The 18344-nt window shown below is 34.3% G+C and overlaps 1 protein-coding gene across 1 annotated transcript in view; it reads right to left on the bottom strand.

Annotated features, from left to right (window-relative positions):
* 5PtaseI (inositol polyphosphate-5-phosphatase A) overlaps positions 1-18344 on the bottom strand; it is a 458282-nt gene that overhangs the window by 17607 nt on the left and 422331 nt on the right. The window contains exons 16-17 of the mRNA XM_090393013.1: positions 1812-1989; positions 968-1487 (exon numbers count right to left, since the gene is read on the bottom strand). Of these exons, the coding sequence (XP_090249139.1) occupies positions 968-1487; positions 1812-1989 (698 nt within the window). The remainder of the gene's footprint in view (positions 1-967; positions 1488-1811; positions 1990-18344) is intronic.

Here is an 18344-nt window from a genome sequence, read left to right as displayed (position 1 = left end):
TTACAGTTGCACTGTGAATTTCTTAATATTTGTAACAGTTTATGACTATTTATTTCAAATAAACGACTGCTCAAAAAATTATGTAGACCGCAATAGGAGGTGGCATGGTACTGATAAGGTAGATTTATTATTATTTTATTATTTATTGGGAAGACACTTTTGGTGTGAACTAAACAGTTTTATTGCAAACACAGTGGTACCTTGAGATACGAGCTTAATTCCTTCCATGATCGAGCTCGTAAGTCAAAATGCTCATATCTCAAATCAATTTTCCCCATTGAAATTAATTAAAATGAGATTAATTCATACCAGCCCACAAAAAACTACTCCAATTTTTTTTTAATAATGTATTTATAATGAACAAATATTGTATACAAACAAAATAAACCCAAATACTGTACGTACATACATGTAAAAGAGAATCTAAAGAAATAAACAGATGTTGGTGGAGCCGATTAGCATATGGTATTCATTTTTTCTTTCATTTCACTTTTGCTTAAGCCTTTCTTTTAAGCTTACACGGTGATCCGAATGCATTTTTGAAAATTATGGAGACAACTACTGTGTTTGAATAAAAACTTTAGTTTAATATAACTAAAATCTACATTCGATGTTTAGACCTTTATGTCAAGGTCATTTTCTGGAGCATACAACTATACACAGAAAACAAGCTACAATACAATCAAACTGGCTTGTTACAGACACTGACCAACCACTACAACAATTGTTGGCCTGACCTCTGGTGAAAAAAAAAAAAAAAAAAAATTATACATCAACCCTAGAGTCCTATTATTAGTGTTATGGTTGTAGAAATACATTGGGCACAACAACAACAAGTATCTATCTATATACATATATTAACATCATGTACATTCCAGCCAGTTGGTATGGAATGGTTTCTAATACTAGCTGAAGATTGGCTAGAGTCCTGACTTAAGTTTTTGCTTAACTTAATTTTCTTCTTCACTAGTTTTTTTCTTTTTTGCCACGCTTTCATCACTTTCATCTGCAGGGTGTTTCAATAGAAACCTGTCCAAGGAGCTTTGTTTCTTCCTCCCTTTTAGAATGTTTCTGAAATGAGTTAGGCAAGTGTCATTACATAGCGCCGCTGCATGACCAGTTGCAACTTTTTCAGGGCGTTTCTTTTCAATAAAGTCCGAAACTTTTTCCCACATTGCCAACACTTTCTTTATCTCACTTGAAGAGATAACTTCCTCTGCCTCTGAGGTTGTACCAATCTCCTGCAGAACCTCCATATGTTGCTGCATGTGTAGTTCCATCAACTCCTCCGTCGTCAATTCCTCGGAATGTGCAGCGACAAGGTCTTCGATGTCTCCCTCATCCACCTCCAGGCCCAAAGATTTTCTGAGGGACACAATCTCCTCTAGCACTTCCTGTTCAGGTCTAAATCCTTCAAAGTCCCTTTCAACCACAGCCTCAGGCCACAGCTTTTTCCATGCAGAAGTCAAGATCCTTTTTGTAACACCCTGCCAGGCCATATCAATAATTTTGAGGCATATGACAATGTCGTAGTGGTTCTTCCAGAACTCTCAAAGGGTGAGGTTTGTGCTCTAACCTCAAAGCAGCATTGGAACATGTGTTTGGTAAAACGTTTCTTGAAATTGGAGATCACTTGTTGGTCCATGGGCTGTAGGATAGGGGTGGTGCTGGGTGGAAAGTAGAGAACCTTTATAAAGCTGAACTCCTTGAGGATGTCGTCCTCAAGGTTTGGTGGGTGGGCAGGAGCATTGTCAAGGACGAGAAGGAGTTATAGCCTTTATCGAGTCCTTCTGCTTCAGAATAGTACATACCATAGAAGTAGTGCGATCGTACTGCGTTGTCAAGTCTATTACTCTTACGCCTTGCTCATGTTTGTCTATTATCTCATGCTTTAATTCCATGGATATCACCTTTTTCCTTTTCTCATCACTGTTCTTTACACTCACTTTCTTTGGACTCATAGTTATACGAAAAAAATTAGCTAAATAACTGTACATACAAAAAAAAAAAAAAATACAAAATTAAAACTCAACACGACAGAAATGCTTCTTTGGTGAGATAAACATGTGAACTGAACGACGCACAAGACTCGGGAATCTGAGCAGAGTGGTGGTTGTGACGTCACCGATGCAGGCTCGTATCTCAAATTCTGGCTCGTAACTCAAGACAAAAAATCGACCTAGTGACGGCTCGTATCTCAAAAAACTCGTATGTTGGGGTACTCGTATCTCAAGGAACTACTGTAGTTACTTTCAACAATTTAAAAGCAGACTGAACACAGACTTTACCAAATGATGAATACAGAAATCAGATATATTGTACTGTTATTAGGCAAAAAAAGAAGATAACAAAGCAGCAAAAACACTAATAACTGTAGAACATATATGTTATTATGTTTTAACTTCAGGAAAATCAATATTGATTTGAATTATATAAATCTAAATATAAATGATATAAATTGAGATTATTTACATCACATAATTGGAAAATATTTAAACAGAAGTTGAAATGAATTTATAAAGTCTAAATAAGATGGGTAGTTACTCAGAAAAACTGCATAAAGAAACAAAATACGGTAAAACCTCCTTATACGAACACCTCCAATTATGAACAAAGCAGTTTACAAACTTTTTCATTGAAATAGAATTCTACTGATTGTTGAACGTTGTTCATTTTACGAATGCACTGACGATCACATGAGGTGGCATTATCTTTGCAGTTGTTGATTGGTTTGTGTCAGTGTGTTTGGTTCTATTCAAGTGTGGTGAATCCACTCTTTAGTGTATATCATAATTTTGACCAATTTACTCTCTAATTCAAAGTGTTTTTTTTTCTCAGTTGTGTTTATTTAATAATTAGTTAATATGGCTCCTGAAAAGTGCAGTGATGAAAATAAAAAGAGAGCACCCAGACCAACTATTGAACTTAAGAAAGAACTTTTAGGTAAATAAGAAAATGGAACTCATATTTCTGAACTTTCTAAAGATTATAACATGGCAAAATTGACAATCTGTACTATTATTAAAAATAGAGATGTGATTAAAAAGGCTGATGTGGCGAAAGGAGTGAAAACTTTGTATCCTAAAAGATCTCAGGTTGTTGAGGAAATGGAGAAACTTTTGTTAGTGTGGATTAATGATAAACAAATGGCATGTGACAGTATTTCAGAGGCAATAATTTGTGAAAAATCTAAGCAACTATATAGTGACCTTAAGCATTCAACCCCAGGATCTAGCACTGACAGTGATGATTTTAAAGCTAGTAGGGGATGGTTTGAGCGTTTTAAAAAGAGAACTGGGATTCATTGTGTAATATGGGATGGAGAGGCTTGCCAGTGCTAAAAAAGAGTCTACTAATCAATTTGTGGATGAATTTAAAACTTATTCAGGGATGGAGGGATTTATTCCTCAGCAAGTGTTTAATTGTGATGAGATAGCACTTTTCTGGAAAAGATGCCTAAGTGAACTTATATCACACGAGAAGAGAAAGCACTGCGAGAACACAAACCGATGAAGGAACGATTAACTCTCTTGTTGTGTGGCAATACTAGTGGTGACTATAAAATTAAACCATTGTTAGTGTTTCACTGAGAAAATCCCAGAGTGTTTAAATCAAACAATGCAATAAAAAGTAAACTAGATGTGATGTGGAGATCTAACAGTAAGTCTTGAGTAACAAGGCAGTTTTTTATAGAGTGGATCCATGAATTGTTTGTCTCCAGTGTAAAAAAACTACCTTGAAAAGAATAATCTACTTTTAAAGTACTTCTTGTGCTGCACAATGCCCCCCCTCCCCAACTTGGAGGATGATTTGGGCAAGCTCAACTTTATAAAAGTCAAATTTCTACCTCCTAATACCACTCCTCTTATCCAATCCATGGATCAGCAGGTCATTTCCAATTTCAAAAAATTTTATACAAAGGCTTTTTTCAAAAGTGCTTCGAAGTGACATCTGACAAACAACTGACCCTCAGGGATGTTTGGAAAAAGCACTTTAACATCTTGCATTGCTTAAAGCTTATAAATAAAGCATTGGCGGTGGGGGGGGGGGGGGCAGTTTCTTTGAAAACTATGAACTCAGCCTGGAAAAAATTGTGGCCTGAGTGTGCGACAGGCACAGATTTTGAAGATTTACCTGCAGAGCCAGCAGAATCTGTGGTTGATGAAATTGTGTGTCTGGGCAGATCCATGGGATTAGAAGTGGACAATGCTAATGTAGAGGAGTTGGTGGAAGATCATCAAAGGGAACTTACCACTGAGGAGCTGAAAGAACTGCAAAAGGAGCAGCATGAGGACGTTGTTAAGGAACTACTTTTCAGAGGGGGGGGGGCAGTAAGTGAACCATTTCCACTACTAAAATTAAAGAGCTATGCTTCCATTGTGAAAAAATTCAAACCACTGTAGAAAAGTGGCACCCTGATGTACCTATGGTTAATAACAGTGTTAACATGGTTAATGATGATAATATTACATATTTCAGAAAAAATTTTAAGAACAAGACAAACCCAGACAACTCTAGATAAGTTTGTAATGAAAGCTAAAGAATCACAATGTAGTACGCTCAGAAAAAGACAGAAAAGAGCAGTGACACCAGAGGGACACAGTTACATGACATTTTATGGAGGGTGACTCACTTTGAAAACAATAATTTCCTCCCTCCCCCTCTCCATATATCTTCAGTAAAGGTAAGGTTCATGTTGTATTCCTATTTTTATTTTATTTTATTTTAATTATGATAATAGGTGAAAATTTTTCATGTGGAATGGCTTAATTTATTTTACATTAATTACTATGAGTCTTGCATTATGAACTTTTCATTATATGAACAGCCTTCTGGAACGAAGTAGGTCTGTAAAATGAGGTTTTTACTGTATACACTAAGAGAAGAAGCAAAGAAGGACTAATTAAATCAATGAGAAAGACTTTAATTAATGCAAGTATGCACATCAGAAGAGGCTATTCAAATAACAGACAAAGAAAAAAAAATCAAAACTTCAGAGAAACAAAGAAAAGTTTTCACAGCTATTTGAATGCAGATATTTAGAGACATGCTAGGAAAGATAAAGAGAAGCATTTAAACAAAAGATTCAAGAAAACTAAAGAAAGTAACATCACAAGAAGAGAAGAGCTCTTTTCTTTTTTCTTTCTTTCTTTCTTTTTTTTTTTTTTTTTTTAAGAAAGATAAATGCAGTTACAGGAAAGTTTAATCTGATGGAAATTGGGAGTCATCATAAAAAGTAATTTGGGAAAAATTTGACAGAAGTAAAAAACAGATGGAGAGAGTACGATTATTATGACTAATGTAATTCACAGACATGATTAACTTATATACAAACAAATTTTATTTTACTTTTATAAAGAAAAATAAAAGTATTTAATATAAAACACTTATATTCCATGATGAGTATCTCATCATGGAATATAAGTGGATAATGTTCTTTAATTCTCACTATACATTACATGCAATTATACAGAAAAAGACTTTCTTTCCTTTAAGATGGGTTTAAAATATATGTGACACAGTTCATCACAACTCTGTTTTTCTTTTGTTATAATTCATGATTAAGGGTGAATTTATATAAATTATCCACAAACAATAATTTAACACAGAAGACAAATAATAAAATTCATAAAAACAAGAAAGTAGGTAGTAGTACTCAATGTGGAGCCACTCACTTTTGACAATGCACTCAGTCACACGATCCTGTCTGACTTGTCTTTGCAAGATATTTTTTTTTAAATAACAGTATTAAAAAGGATCTGAGTTATGTAAAATTTTCATGCATTTAATTACACTAAACTAATTCATGTTGGGAGCTGTGAAACTAAGCTTAGGACAATACTATATTACAATTGCGTACCTACTTAAGAGGTAAAGGTGTTCAAAGAATAAGTCACATAGATATAGTAGAGAACAAGTACATCTGAACAAGCTGAATTTTTGTCAAGTTTTTGGTTTTGCTTTTGTTTCAGTTCACAATAATTTTGTTTTGTTTCAATTTTCGGTTTTGGTTTTAGTTCACTATTTTGGTTGATTGTTGCATGTTTTAACTGTCTCTAAGATGTTTATTTATAGTATTGTGCATTTTTAATAGTGTAAACAAGTTGACATTCATAGTGTTTTATTCATGTTGTGTAGCCATAAAATGGATACATCTCCAAGAAAGTGTTCAAAAAGATATACTCTTTCTCAGCACACATCATAACTCAATGACAAATTGCCAATGAGTGTGGTGTTGGTTTGGGTACTGTTAATGTGATTTTAAAGAGGGTTTAAGGAGACAAGTATCTTTTCTCCTGACAGAAAAGGAAAACTACACTTACCCAAGATTGTTTACTAGTTAGATAAAGCAAAATGACTCCAAGATTGTCTGTTGCATATATAGAGACTTGGCAGCTAGTGAAATTAATGTTTCTGACATGACAGTCTGCTGAAAATTGTAGGAATCAGGGAGGCCTGCAAACAGACCAAAAAAGAAAACAACTGTTTCTGCTATGCAGAAAATGGGGCTCCAGTGGGCAAAAGTGTACAAAGATTGGACTGTTGAGAAGTGGAAAAAGGTCATAGTCTCAGATGAGAGCCATTTCTATCCAAGGAGAGCGAGTACTCTATGTTCACAAATCAGTGGCTGGGAAAACTTCTCCCGCCCATCTTCAACAAGCTCTTAAACACCCAGCTAAAAAGATGTTCTGGGATTGTTTTACACATGACTGTCCAGGATCACTTATGCCCGTTGATGGTATGATGAAAAGTGAGTAATGCATGAAAATATTAGAGAAAAGTGGTCCCACAGGTTCAGAAAGACAAAGAACTCATCTTCCAACAGGAACTCGCTCCATACCATGCTTAAAAAAAAAAAAAAGTGAAAGGGTTCCTCAATGGCTAGGAAACCTCTACTGACATTAATCCAATAGAAAATTTGTGGGTGAAAAAGAGACTTAAAATTAAATTGTAATACAAAGGATAACTTAATACAATCCATTATAAAAGTATGTTTTCAAGATGCAGAAATAAGAAAAATGTGTTCTATGTTGGTAGAATCCATGCTTAAGCAAGTTAATGAACTTATTAAGAACAGAGGAGAACATATAAATTATTAGGTAAAGTTGGAGTTTAATTTTTGTACTTATTTTCTAGTGAAATTAAAATTGTTGTTTAAAATGTGAGTGTTTGGATTAATTTATTCGCTGCTGTATACTCAGTATTTAATTAGAATGTGCCAAGTTTAATTGTTTATAATTATTGGTTTATTTTGCTGATAAAATTATAAATGCAAGAAAGTATAATTATTTGGAAAAACTTTTATTGGGATTATATTGATCACGTGAATATAATAAACAACTAAGTTATACCAACTAGTTTCACCAACCAAGTCTGTTGGCATCTTAAGGGTACATAACTGATGTAAGGCACTAAAAAGTAAAAAACTGTTACAAACTAAAATCAACCGATTCCAATATTGGAATCGATTATTTATTTCCAATATTGGAATCGGTTGATTTTAGTTTGTAACAGTTTTTTACTTTTTAGTGCCTTACATCAGTTATGTACCCTTAAGATGCCAACAGACTTGGTTGGTGAAACTAGTTGGTATAACTTAGTTGTTTATTATATACACTTGATCAATATAATCCCAATAAAAGTTTTTCCAGAGCTTTTTTGGTCAAGAAAATTAAACGTTTTTTAACAAGTATAATTATTATTATTTTTAAATAGATTATCTATTACATATGTTGTGTGTAATGTATACACGTGTAAGTTTAATATTAAACTAAATTATTATTATTATTATCCTAAAGCCTCAAGGAGGTCCCTTTGCCATACACACAGCTCATCACATTATGCCTTAAACACTGTCAAATTCTCTGTAGACATCACAATCTCAGGCAATGCATTTCAATCATTCACAATTCTCCATACAAAAAATCTGCTTCTCACTCCCTTACGCCTTATACAGCTACCAGGGATGATTTATTGTTCTCTCCCAATCTCCCACCATTTTATTAAAAACCTCTTCGAAGTTAATCTTATAATAAGTTGCAGCCAAAAAACATAGTATATCAAGAGGATAGACGTGTGAATGATGGTCTGGTGTGAAATAGTGACCAACACAACCAAATGTACAGCTAGTTGCTGCTATAGGCCAGGGGATACACAAGGGGTGATGTTGAATTTATGCATCAGCAAATTAGAGCAATGAGTGCAGGGTTAGTGATTATTATGGAGAGATTTTAATTATGATGATATCAATTGGAAGAAAGAAATATCACATGGCAAAAAAAGAAATGGAAATCATACACCTTCTAAGAGATAATTACTTGAAACAGCACATAACTGAAGGGACATGTGGTGTGAGAGTGTTGGATCTGGTCATAGGTTCAGAGGACATATGCATAAGGTGTCCTCGTTACCTCCGATTGGTGAGAGTGATCATGTGGTATTGACTTGAGAGGTTGCAAAATTTGTGGATTTCTCTCTTAAGAAGGGATATATACAGAATTGCAGGTTAGGTAATTATAACAAGCTTCGGAGTGAGCTTATAGCCGTCCCATGGCAGAAAATATTGTAGAGGAAAGATGTTAGTGTGCATGGGATATAATCAGCAGGTATCTGAGGAAGGCAATATCAGAATGTATTCTCATGGTCAGGAAGATAAACAAGGTAGGCGTTAGATGGATGAGTAGTAGTATCACACTCGATCAGCAAAAAAAGAAAATGTTATGGAGAATTTACAAGGAGAAAGGTGATCAGTACACGGCTCAAGCTAGGATGGTTACCAGCATAGTAAGAAAAGCTAAATCAGATTATGAGAAGACTTTAGCCAATGAGATCAAGGGTAATTCAAAATCAGCATGGGTGTTATGCGAATGTGCAAAGGAATTGTCAATGCCTCTTTCCTGGTTATTTAACTTAAGTTTGAATTCTGGTACAGTCCCTAGGGAGTGGAAGGAAGGCAAAGCGGTTTCTTTGCATAAAGGTGGCTCTAAGACTGCGGAAGTTAATTACAGACCAATCACCATCTCAGGAGTAGTGGTGAAAGTATTGAAAAAGTCGGTTAAGGACAGAATTCAAGAATGGGTGGATCAGAATATGATACTCTATAGGGGTCAACATGGTTTTGTTAAAGGTCGGTCTTGCCTTAGCAATTTATTAACTTTTTATAATAGAATGGCATCTGAGTTGGACAAGGGGAATGGCTACACAGTGATACTTCTGGATTTTGCTAAGGCTTTTGACAGGATACCCCATGGAATACTGTTGAGCAAATTAGAGCAGATGGGGATGACACTGAACTGGTGATATGGATAAGAGAATGGCTCATGGAGAGATACCAGAAAGTAGTGTGCCTTAGGGCTCTGTGCTTGGGCCGTTATTATTTAATTTGTACATAAATGATATAGGAAATGCCTTGAAGGGAGATATTCAGTTGTTTGCTGATGATGCAAAAGTTGGGTAGCAGAACAAAAAATCAAGCTGATGTTGAGAGTTTGCCGGATGATTTAAATAAGCTGGCAAAATGGTCAAGAGGTAATGGATGTCAGTTCAATGTGGAAAAGCATAAAGTTGTGCATTTTGGGTTTAAAAGATTACCAGGTGTATACCACATTGATGGAATGGTACTCCAAGAGATTGATGAGGCTAGGGACGTGGGGGTGTTGGTGGATAGGGAGTTGAAATTCAGAGGGACCATTGCTAAGGTGTCCAAGATAGCACATAGGATTACTTGGTTATTGAAGAACACACTAACATCCAGAGATAAAGAGATTATTATTCCTCTTAAGGTGTTGATACTTCCACATCTGGATTACTGTGCTCAAGTCTGGTTGCCTGGATTCCTTAGAGATGAGGAGGTGGTGGAGAGGGTTCAGAGGGGAATGATTAAGTTGGTGAGTGGTCTAAAAAATGCTCCCTGTATTGATAGATTGAGAATTTGTGGATTGCAGAGGTTGGTTGATAGGCAGAGAAGAGGGGGGGGGGGGATATGATAGAAACATTTAAATTACTAAAAGGTTTTTATAAGACTGATGAAGGGGAAATATTTCAGCTGTGTGATAGCGATGGACGAGCAAGAGGTCATCCCTGGAAATTAAGGAAAAATGTGATTAACAAGGGTGTGAGAACTAGATTTTTTTGCTTGGAGAGTGGTGAATGAATGGAATGACTCAATTGTGAGTTCTTCATCTGTAAATGAATTCAAGAAGAGGTATGATAGATATTGTTTTGATAGTTTGGATCTCCCGCAATGAGTCTTCTGACTCCATGGAGATAATAATAATAACAAGATTATGTAATTTGTATCTTCTCAACTTTTCTTCATATTCAAAATTCCAGAGATCAGAAATTACCTTAGTCAATTGCCTCTGGATCCTTTCCAGCATCTCTTCATCCTTTTGAAAACCAGGTGACCAAATCTGAGCAAAGTAGTCCATGTGTGGCCTAATCAAGGTCTTATACAACATAATTAGAATCTCCTTACTTCTACAAGTCAGTGTCTGATTTACTTGAATAATCTATTAATTGTATATGTACTTGATATACAATTTTTATGCAAATAGCATAAATTAATTTTTAATCTAATTTTATTTTTAATTTACTAAATTCTTCCTTTTAAAGTCTTTTTAGTTTTCTTCTCTGTAACGACAGCTGTATGCTCCTTTGTCTATTGGCTATTTATTTATTACTGTGTCTTAATAACTATATCTACAATTTTCCATGGGATTCCTAATAGTATCAAGTGACTGGCCAGAGAGGGGTAGAAAGAAAGCATTTACTAAATCCATTATTTTAAAGTCATTTTAGTTTTCATCTCTGTAACGAGCTGTCTTTGCTCACTGGCTATTTATTTATTGTTGTGTGATAATAACTATATCTACAATTTCCCAATAGGTTCCCAATAGTATCATGTGACTGGCTGGAGAGTTCTTTAACACCTGCTATTATATTCCATTCTTACTTCATGTGATTGTTCATTTTTTTTTTGTGTGTGTGTGTGTATATATTCACTTTGATGTGATGAAACACTCATCACAAAATATAAGCATTTTTTATTACATACTTCATTTTTTTTTATGTAATATATGTGTATAATAATAAATTTAGTTTAATCCTTTATCCAAGTGTGTGCAAACAAAGTTTGTGCCTGAAAGTATCTTCAGGACTGGGGTAAAGTGGTACAACACCGAGCGACTCCTTGCAAAGGTGGAGCAAGCTACCAACACTCCTATCTCAAGCTCACCATGGAGTGGAGAGAGAGCATAGAGGAATTGTATAAGATATTGACACTGATGGAGAATTTGGTAGGAGAGATTTCATGATCTCTCAATAATTCATGTTTCAGAGATTTCATCATCTCTACATCATGAAGTGATGTAAAGATTAATGATCATGATCTCTACATCATTTCATGATGCAGAGATGATGAAATCTCTGGAACAGCTGGCAAAAAGGGAAATCTCCTGCAGCTGACAGAGCATCAGTGGACTGCTGACAACAGTCAAGGAGACAAAGTAGTAAAGATATTAACTGAAATTTGTCAAAAGATTTGGAAGAAAATATAATGACCTTGTGACTGGAAAACATCAGATTCATTCGAATTCCAATAGAGTAAAATCCGAGACCGTGAGAATTACAGAATTATTGCAATGCAATAATTCTGTAATATTGTAATAATTCATACATGCAAGTAAAATTATAAGTAATCAAAAATGGCTGGAAACATATGTGAATAGAGAAAAGTCAAAAGAAAAAGAGAGATGTGTTAGGCAAGGTAGAGAAATTATCGAGTTTCTCTACTTAGAGAAACCGTGTTGATTGTAATAGGCAATGTGATGAGAGTAAATGGAATATCTGGACATCTAATTCACTTAATCAAAGAACTGTATTATCAACAAGAAAAAAACAATCTTTGGAAAAGGAATGAGGAGGGGTATATAATACAACCTTATAAAAAAATACTGAGAGTTATTATTATTATTATTATTATTATTAAGAGAGACCTCAAGGGAGTCAGGAACTCATCAAGGGTGGAAATACTATTCACACCAGCTGTCATACCGGTTCTTGAATTCATTCACATGACTTGTACACACACAACATCCAAGGCAATCCATTCCAAATCACGCACTACTCTATGAGAGAAACTATGAGAGAAAAATCTATCCCCAACACCCCCCTTCTTGACAGCCTTCATTCTCAACTTCAATGGATGCCCTCTCATTCTTTTCACACCCTCCAAAAAATAAAAAAATTCTATCTACTATAAGTCTCAATCATATCACCCCTCTTTCTCCTGTTTGCTAGTATCTGCAGCATACAAATGTCTTCATAATCAATATTCCTCAATCCTGATATCATTTTTGACACTCTCCTTTGCACTCTCTCCACTGTATCAGAATCATCATGGAAACCAGACCAGACCTGCATGCAATAGTCCAGGTGAGGTCTTATCAAGGCCTTGTAAAGAGACAAAATGATTTCCTTATCTTTACATGTCAAGATTCATTTCAGCATTGCCATTATTCTCTGTGTTGTATTTACAATTTTTGCAATAAGACCCTTGAACTTCAACTTCCTGTCTATTAAAACCTCCAAAATCCCTCATCAGTTTCTTCAAGCATAATCCCACCAATATAATATGACACTGGATATTTAATCACATCAAAGTGCATGACCTTACATTTATTAACATTGAAATGACAGCCATTTTCACATGCTCAGAGTTGCAGCATGTTCAAATCATTCTGCAAGTACTGCATATCAGCAGCATTCTTGATTACCCTACCTATCTTTGAATGATCAGTAAATAGCTGCAAACAAGCAGCAAACTGCAGATTGAATAACAATGGATCAAGGACTGATCCTTCAGACACACCACTGGTTACCTGGAATCTTGCAGATATGTTATGAGAATTACTGATTCAAATAAAGACCTAGCAGGAATTAAGATTTAAGGTAGATAAATAATCTAAAATATGTATATGATTCAATCCTCATGGAAGAAACTAATATCTGAAGTGGCTGATTCCATTAGGTAAGAAGGAAAGCAAAAAAGAAAGATTAATTTAAATATCAGTAAGACAAAAGTGCTGGCTTCTGGAAACTTGGATGAATTTATAACTGAGGGAGATAAATAGAGTGGCTGAAAGTTATGATTTCCTGGGAGAGAGAATAACAAATGATGGAATGTGTGAAAATTAAATTCAAAGAAGGATAGCTATGAAGAAAAAGTACTGTTAAATTTTGACAAAATTTATGAAAGATAAAGATGTTAGTGAGACCACAAAATCTGGAATTATTTATCCATACCATATATCACTACTAGTGGAAAGCAACAGTCATTCCCAGGCTCGATAAATCCACTCACCCACGATGAGTACATTTTGCTAGCCCTAGCAAGCAGCTGCACACTGGACAAAATAGAATATTTTTTTTATTTAATAAAAAAAAATTCTCCCACTACTGTACAGAACTATTAATCATTTTGTGGAATTCCTAATGATTTATTGAGTGATCTTTCCTTCCTTCCTTCCTGTTTTACTTTATTCGCAAACTATGAAGTTTTTGCAACCAGATCTGATGAAATAGGATGGTTAATCCTTATTCCATAGTATTCCATATATGTAAATTACATGTGTTCTTCTGGCCAGTTTGTATGCTTTGCAGGATGGAAAAACCCAGGTTTCAGAGAGGAAAAGCTCTTCTACCTCAGTTATGAAGGTAAGTTGGTTGGTTTCATACTGAGGTTGAAAAGTTTTGATAAAGGTTCTTCACATCTTAGAGAGGATGTGAACTCAGGTTTTTCCAATCAAAGGGCATCGCTATGGTGGCTCTTACTGGGACACATCATTAAAAAAGACAGCAAATCTTGGGCATTTTTTGTCTGGTGAGTAGGGTTTTGCATAATTTGAGCCCTGATCATTCTGGTGGTGATGTATGAATATGAAAGTAGGATCACTAAAAAGGAAACAAACTAAATTATGTTAATTTTTTTATGGCTATTTTTCTTTAGGAGTATCCCTTTTTAAAGAAAAATAGCAAAATAGCCATAAAAATTAATATTAATTTAGAGGAGTAATATGGAAAATTTCCAGAAATAATATCTAAATTATGTAATTTGTGGATACAACTAAAAAAGGTTTTAGAGAACATGAAAATGTAATGTTCCTTGGAAGCATTGATTGCTAAGAAGTTAATGTATTCTAGACATACTCATCAAGGAGATGAAACACTGGAAAAGCAGTTATATTATGGAAGATAGAGGGCATGATAAGAAAGGAAGATAGCAAAATACTTGTGATGAACAGTGTAAAGGAACTTACTACTATAAAGTTACAATGGTTGAAGGAAAAGACATATATATATATATATATATATAGAGAGAGAGAGAGAGAGAGAGAGAGAGAGAACCTATGTTAAAAGGTCATCATATGTCACAAACAACTAGATGCTATATGACTGACTTGGATCTCATAGAATGAAACTCCAATAATGAGTTGCAACACTACGGACACACAGTCATAATAACAATAAAAGTTGATCAGTGTGTTGTTTTCGACCACAAAATTAATTTAATAGGATAACTTAACTGAGTTTTATTGGTCGGAGTTTGATACAACTAGTAACTAACTAGTTTCGCCACTAGTTAACTTGGTGAAACTAGTGGGTTACCAGTTGTATCAAACTCCGACCAATAAAAGCCAGTTGAGTTATCCTATTAATAATAAAAGTTGTTTGTTATACAGACAAAAGAAGGATTAATTCTGTCGGATGGAAATGACTCATGAAGAATTGACTCTTGATTTATTTCCTTTCAGTAAAATGAAAGCAAATAAATTGAAGATGTCAAAAATAAAAATAATTTTGATATTTTGTGCACAATAAGGAGTTAAAATTCAAGATAGGCAGAATAAAAGAAAAGAACATTCTAAAAAATAAGGTAACAACATCACATCGACATCATATAGTGTGGAAGTATTTTAGAAGTATATGTAGAACAAACATCATATCACAGAAATAGATTTGACTTCAGTGTATTGTCTTTTAATGTCTGCCACCACAGTCCTGATCTTGTCCATTGATTTCCATCTTTATGAACAACCAAAAGTATGCATCCAGCTGCAAGCAATTTTTTAGCCATTAGTTATGTACAGCATGCTGTTGCTTCCTTGTTAAAAATATTTAATTTCTTATATCTGGAGAGATGCCTTGAGATTGTGATTCAAATGCACAAATATCTTTGGTAACTATACAGGAAAGTAATATGCATACTCAAGTCAACCTATGTCATATGTGCATTTATTTCTACAGTAATGAAGTCTTTCACATAAAAGTACTTATTTTTGGAAATACCTTTGTAGATAGTTTTATTAAATTATTTTATAAAAATTAAATTGATTTAGTGGACCAATTTGTTTTTTCTTTAGATAAAGAAACACAACGTTCTATGAGGTTTCATTCAGCTAAAAACTTAACAAAAAGAGATAATAAAAATGATTAGAATTATGCCTAAGGAAGGCATGATAATCCTTATCATTACATACTAAAGTATTAGCAATTTTATAATTATTCTTCAAAACACACAAGCAGTGTTGAACAGTACTTGAAGTACTACTTCAAGTTTTATTGGATGCTTCCAGTACTTTTGAAAACCAGTACAGTGACTGACATGAAATGTAAATGGCATTCATGTTTGAAAATTATTCATAATAGTGCTTTAAGGTATAAACAACACTAATAGAACAAAATAAATAATTTATTTTCTTCTGGTGAGAGGGGAACCAGAGGCCATCCACTCATCCACTACTTTTCATGCAGAAAAAAAAAAGCTTTACTAACTAAACAATTCACAACCTCCAATTATACCTTGTTCTTTCCCATCCAGACATGTATTGAAAATTCCTCTAGAATCTACTCTATAAAACCCCTTACTTATATATTTCTATCATATCCCTCTTTTCCATCTATTAGCTAAACTTTGGAACTGTCAAACCTTCAGTCTATCCTCATCAAAAGCACTTCACCAACCAGTCATTCAATTCTGAATCCTCTCCATACTTCTACATATAGAAACTCTGCAATCAAATCTATGCACACTCCCTGTCCAACATCTCCTCCATATCTGTGTATGCTAATGTGTTTCATAACATCCAAGTGATCCTTTAAGCCAGGGGTTGGCAACCGGTGGCCCATAAAAGACCTTATTTACATGGCATGTGGCCTGTATGTTGAATTATTTAAATAATCTACAAAGGCGACTTCATCTGATGACAACCGAGATTTTGGCGCACATTAAAGAATGCATTTTTGTTAGAAAATATCCAAAATATTTTTCGATGCTTGCCAAAACAGCAGGGAGACACACATATATTGTGATGCATAATCTATATTACTTTGTTTTTACGTGATAATAATTTTTCAATGAGTTTCATTTTTATGCTTGTTTCATATCTTGTATTTTAAATATTTCTGTGTTTTTAAACAGCACTTCCCAAACTGTGGGCCGCGTCCCCCCTTGAGAGCCGTTAGTTTTGTTGAGGGGGCCGTGAAATAATGAAAACAAATTTAAAATGTTTTAAGACTAATGAGATAGATATTATCTATTTATCTATCTATGTATATATAAAAATATAAGATAATGTGCCATGTCAAATGTGTATGTAAGATGCTAAAAATGTAATATTTGCATTTGATTTTTGCAATACTCACTGTGTATGTTTTGTATTGAATATAAATGCAATAAATATATAATATGTCTGTATTACGATTTTTTTTTCGATGGGGGCCGTGGAATATTTTAATTTTTCCAAACAGGTCTTTACATCCATAAGTTTAGGAAGCACTGTCTTTAAAGACTGATATACTAAAAATTGATAACACAAATATTTTTTTCACTTACTATTTTCGCTTAATTAAACGCATGCGGTCCAATTATTAAAAAGAAAAGTTGAATGTGGCCCGCGAGTCTGAAAAGATTGCCGACCGTTGCTTTAAGCTATTTTGCCTTCTTTTGCAATAGGTCCTCTGAGCTTTGACTACCCCTGTCTACCACCATCATCTTAAAATTCTTAGCTCCATCAATTTCCTGCAGTGCAATCCCATAACACAGTTTGCAATCTCTTCAGCCTAAAGTGCCACCTTACACTTTGCCACATTAAAATGCAACCATTATCCTATGACCACATTCTCAGTGTATTCAAATCACCATAAAGGACTAGTGATAGTGCCTTAACTTTATATGAGTTAGGCCTAGAGGATAATCTATCCTTATTTCAGATTTTATTCCCTTATTAATGGTAAGTTAAAATCACTAAGACTTTTCAAGGACAACCCAAATTTTTCCATGGTATCTGTCCAAATGTGTGGGTGTCAATCCACCTGTGGAAAATGGAATATCCTGAAAATGGGATGTGTAGCAAATGAATTCATACATAAGTAGCATAATTCATCTGATTACCTATAAGTTGTGGTCTTGATAGCTTATTCTTAAGAACAATATTCAGACTACCTCACGGCACAACAGGCAGAACAGTAACAAGACTATTATTTTTTTTTCTCTAGCTAATCTGGAATCTTCCTAATGTATGGCCATTACCACATCAGTCTGTCCAGTATACAATTTAGTTGAACAGGCATTCAAAACACATCTGCTAAGGACTCCATATGATGGCATAATCATGAGCAGATTAATCATAGTACATGGTTGGAGAAGTACAAAAAAGAGAAAGAAAACGGCATCAAATTTCTGATATATGTATATTCTGTATACAGGATACTATAGTAGCACTACAAGAAAAATTTACACATTATTACTAACTTCCTCTCAACAATTTCCCTCTAAATTAGCCTGTTATCTGTAACAGACTAATTTAGGATTCCAATACTGTCATATATTATATTATAATATAATATATTATATTATATTAAATATAATATAATATATTATATTTTGGTTTTTGAAGGAACTGCATCAGTCCACATAGATCCCTGTCTTCCTCTGGGCCTTTTCCCCTGCCATGCTTGCAAAATGCTTGTTTCAATAACTTTTCCTCTCCAATTCTGTTTAATTACTATGCGACCTGAGATTAATTCTGCTCATACATTGCTGAATGCTAACAATGTTAAGTTCCTTCTAAATATCTTCATTTTTGATAAGATTCTCCCATTGATGCCATCCATCTGTTCATGCTCCTAATTCTCAGAACTCTCATATTTGTGGTCTATAGTCTTTGATTTAAATGTTTCATTTTCAATCCACCTCTCAGTATACTGCTAGTTTAGTGTTTTGGCTAATTTCTCTCTTATTCTATATAAATTTATTCAAGTGATGCCCTACCATTCCAGATTTG

Source organism: Typopeltis vanoorti, chromosome 5, assembly GCF_054136105.1.
Source record: "Typopeltis vanoorti isolate ZY-2024b chromosome 5, IOZ_Tvanoo_1.0, whole genome shotgun sequence".
Lineage (NCBI taxonomy): Eukaryota > Metazoa > Arthropoda > Arachnida > Uropygi > Thelyphonidae > Typopeltis > Typopeltis vanoorti.
This window is presented reverse-complemented; position numbering and strand designations above follow the sequence as displayed.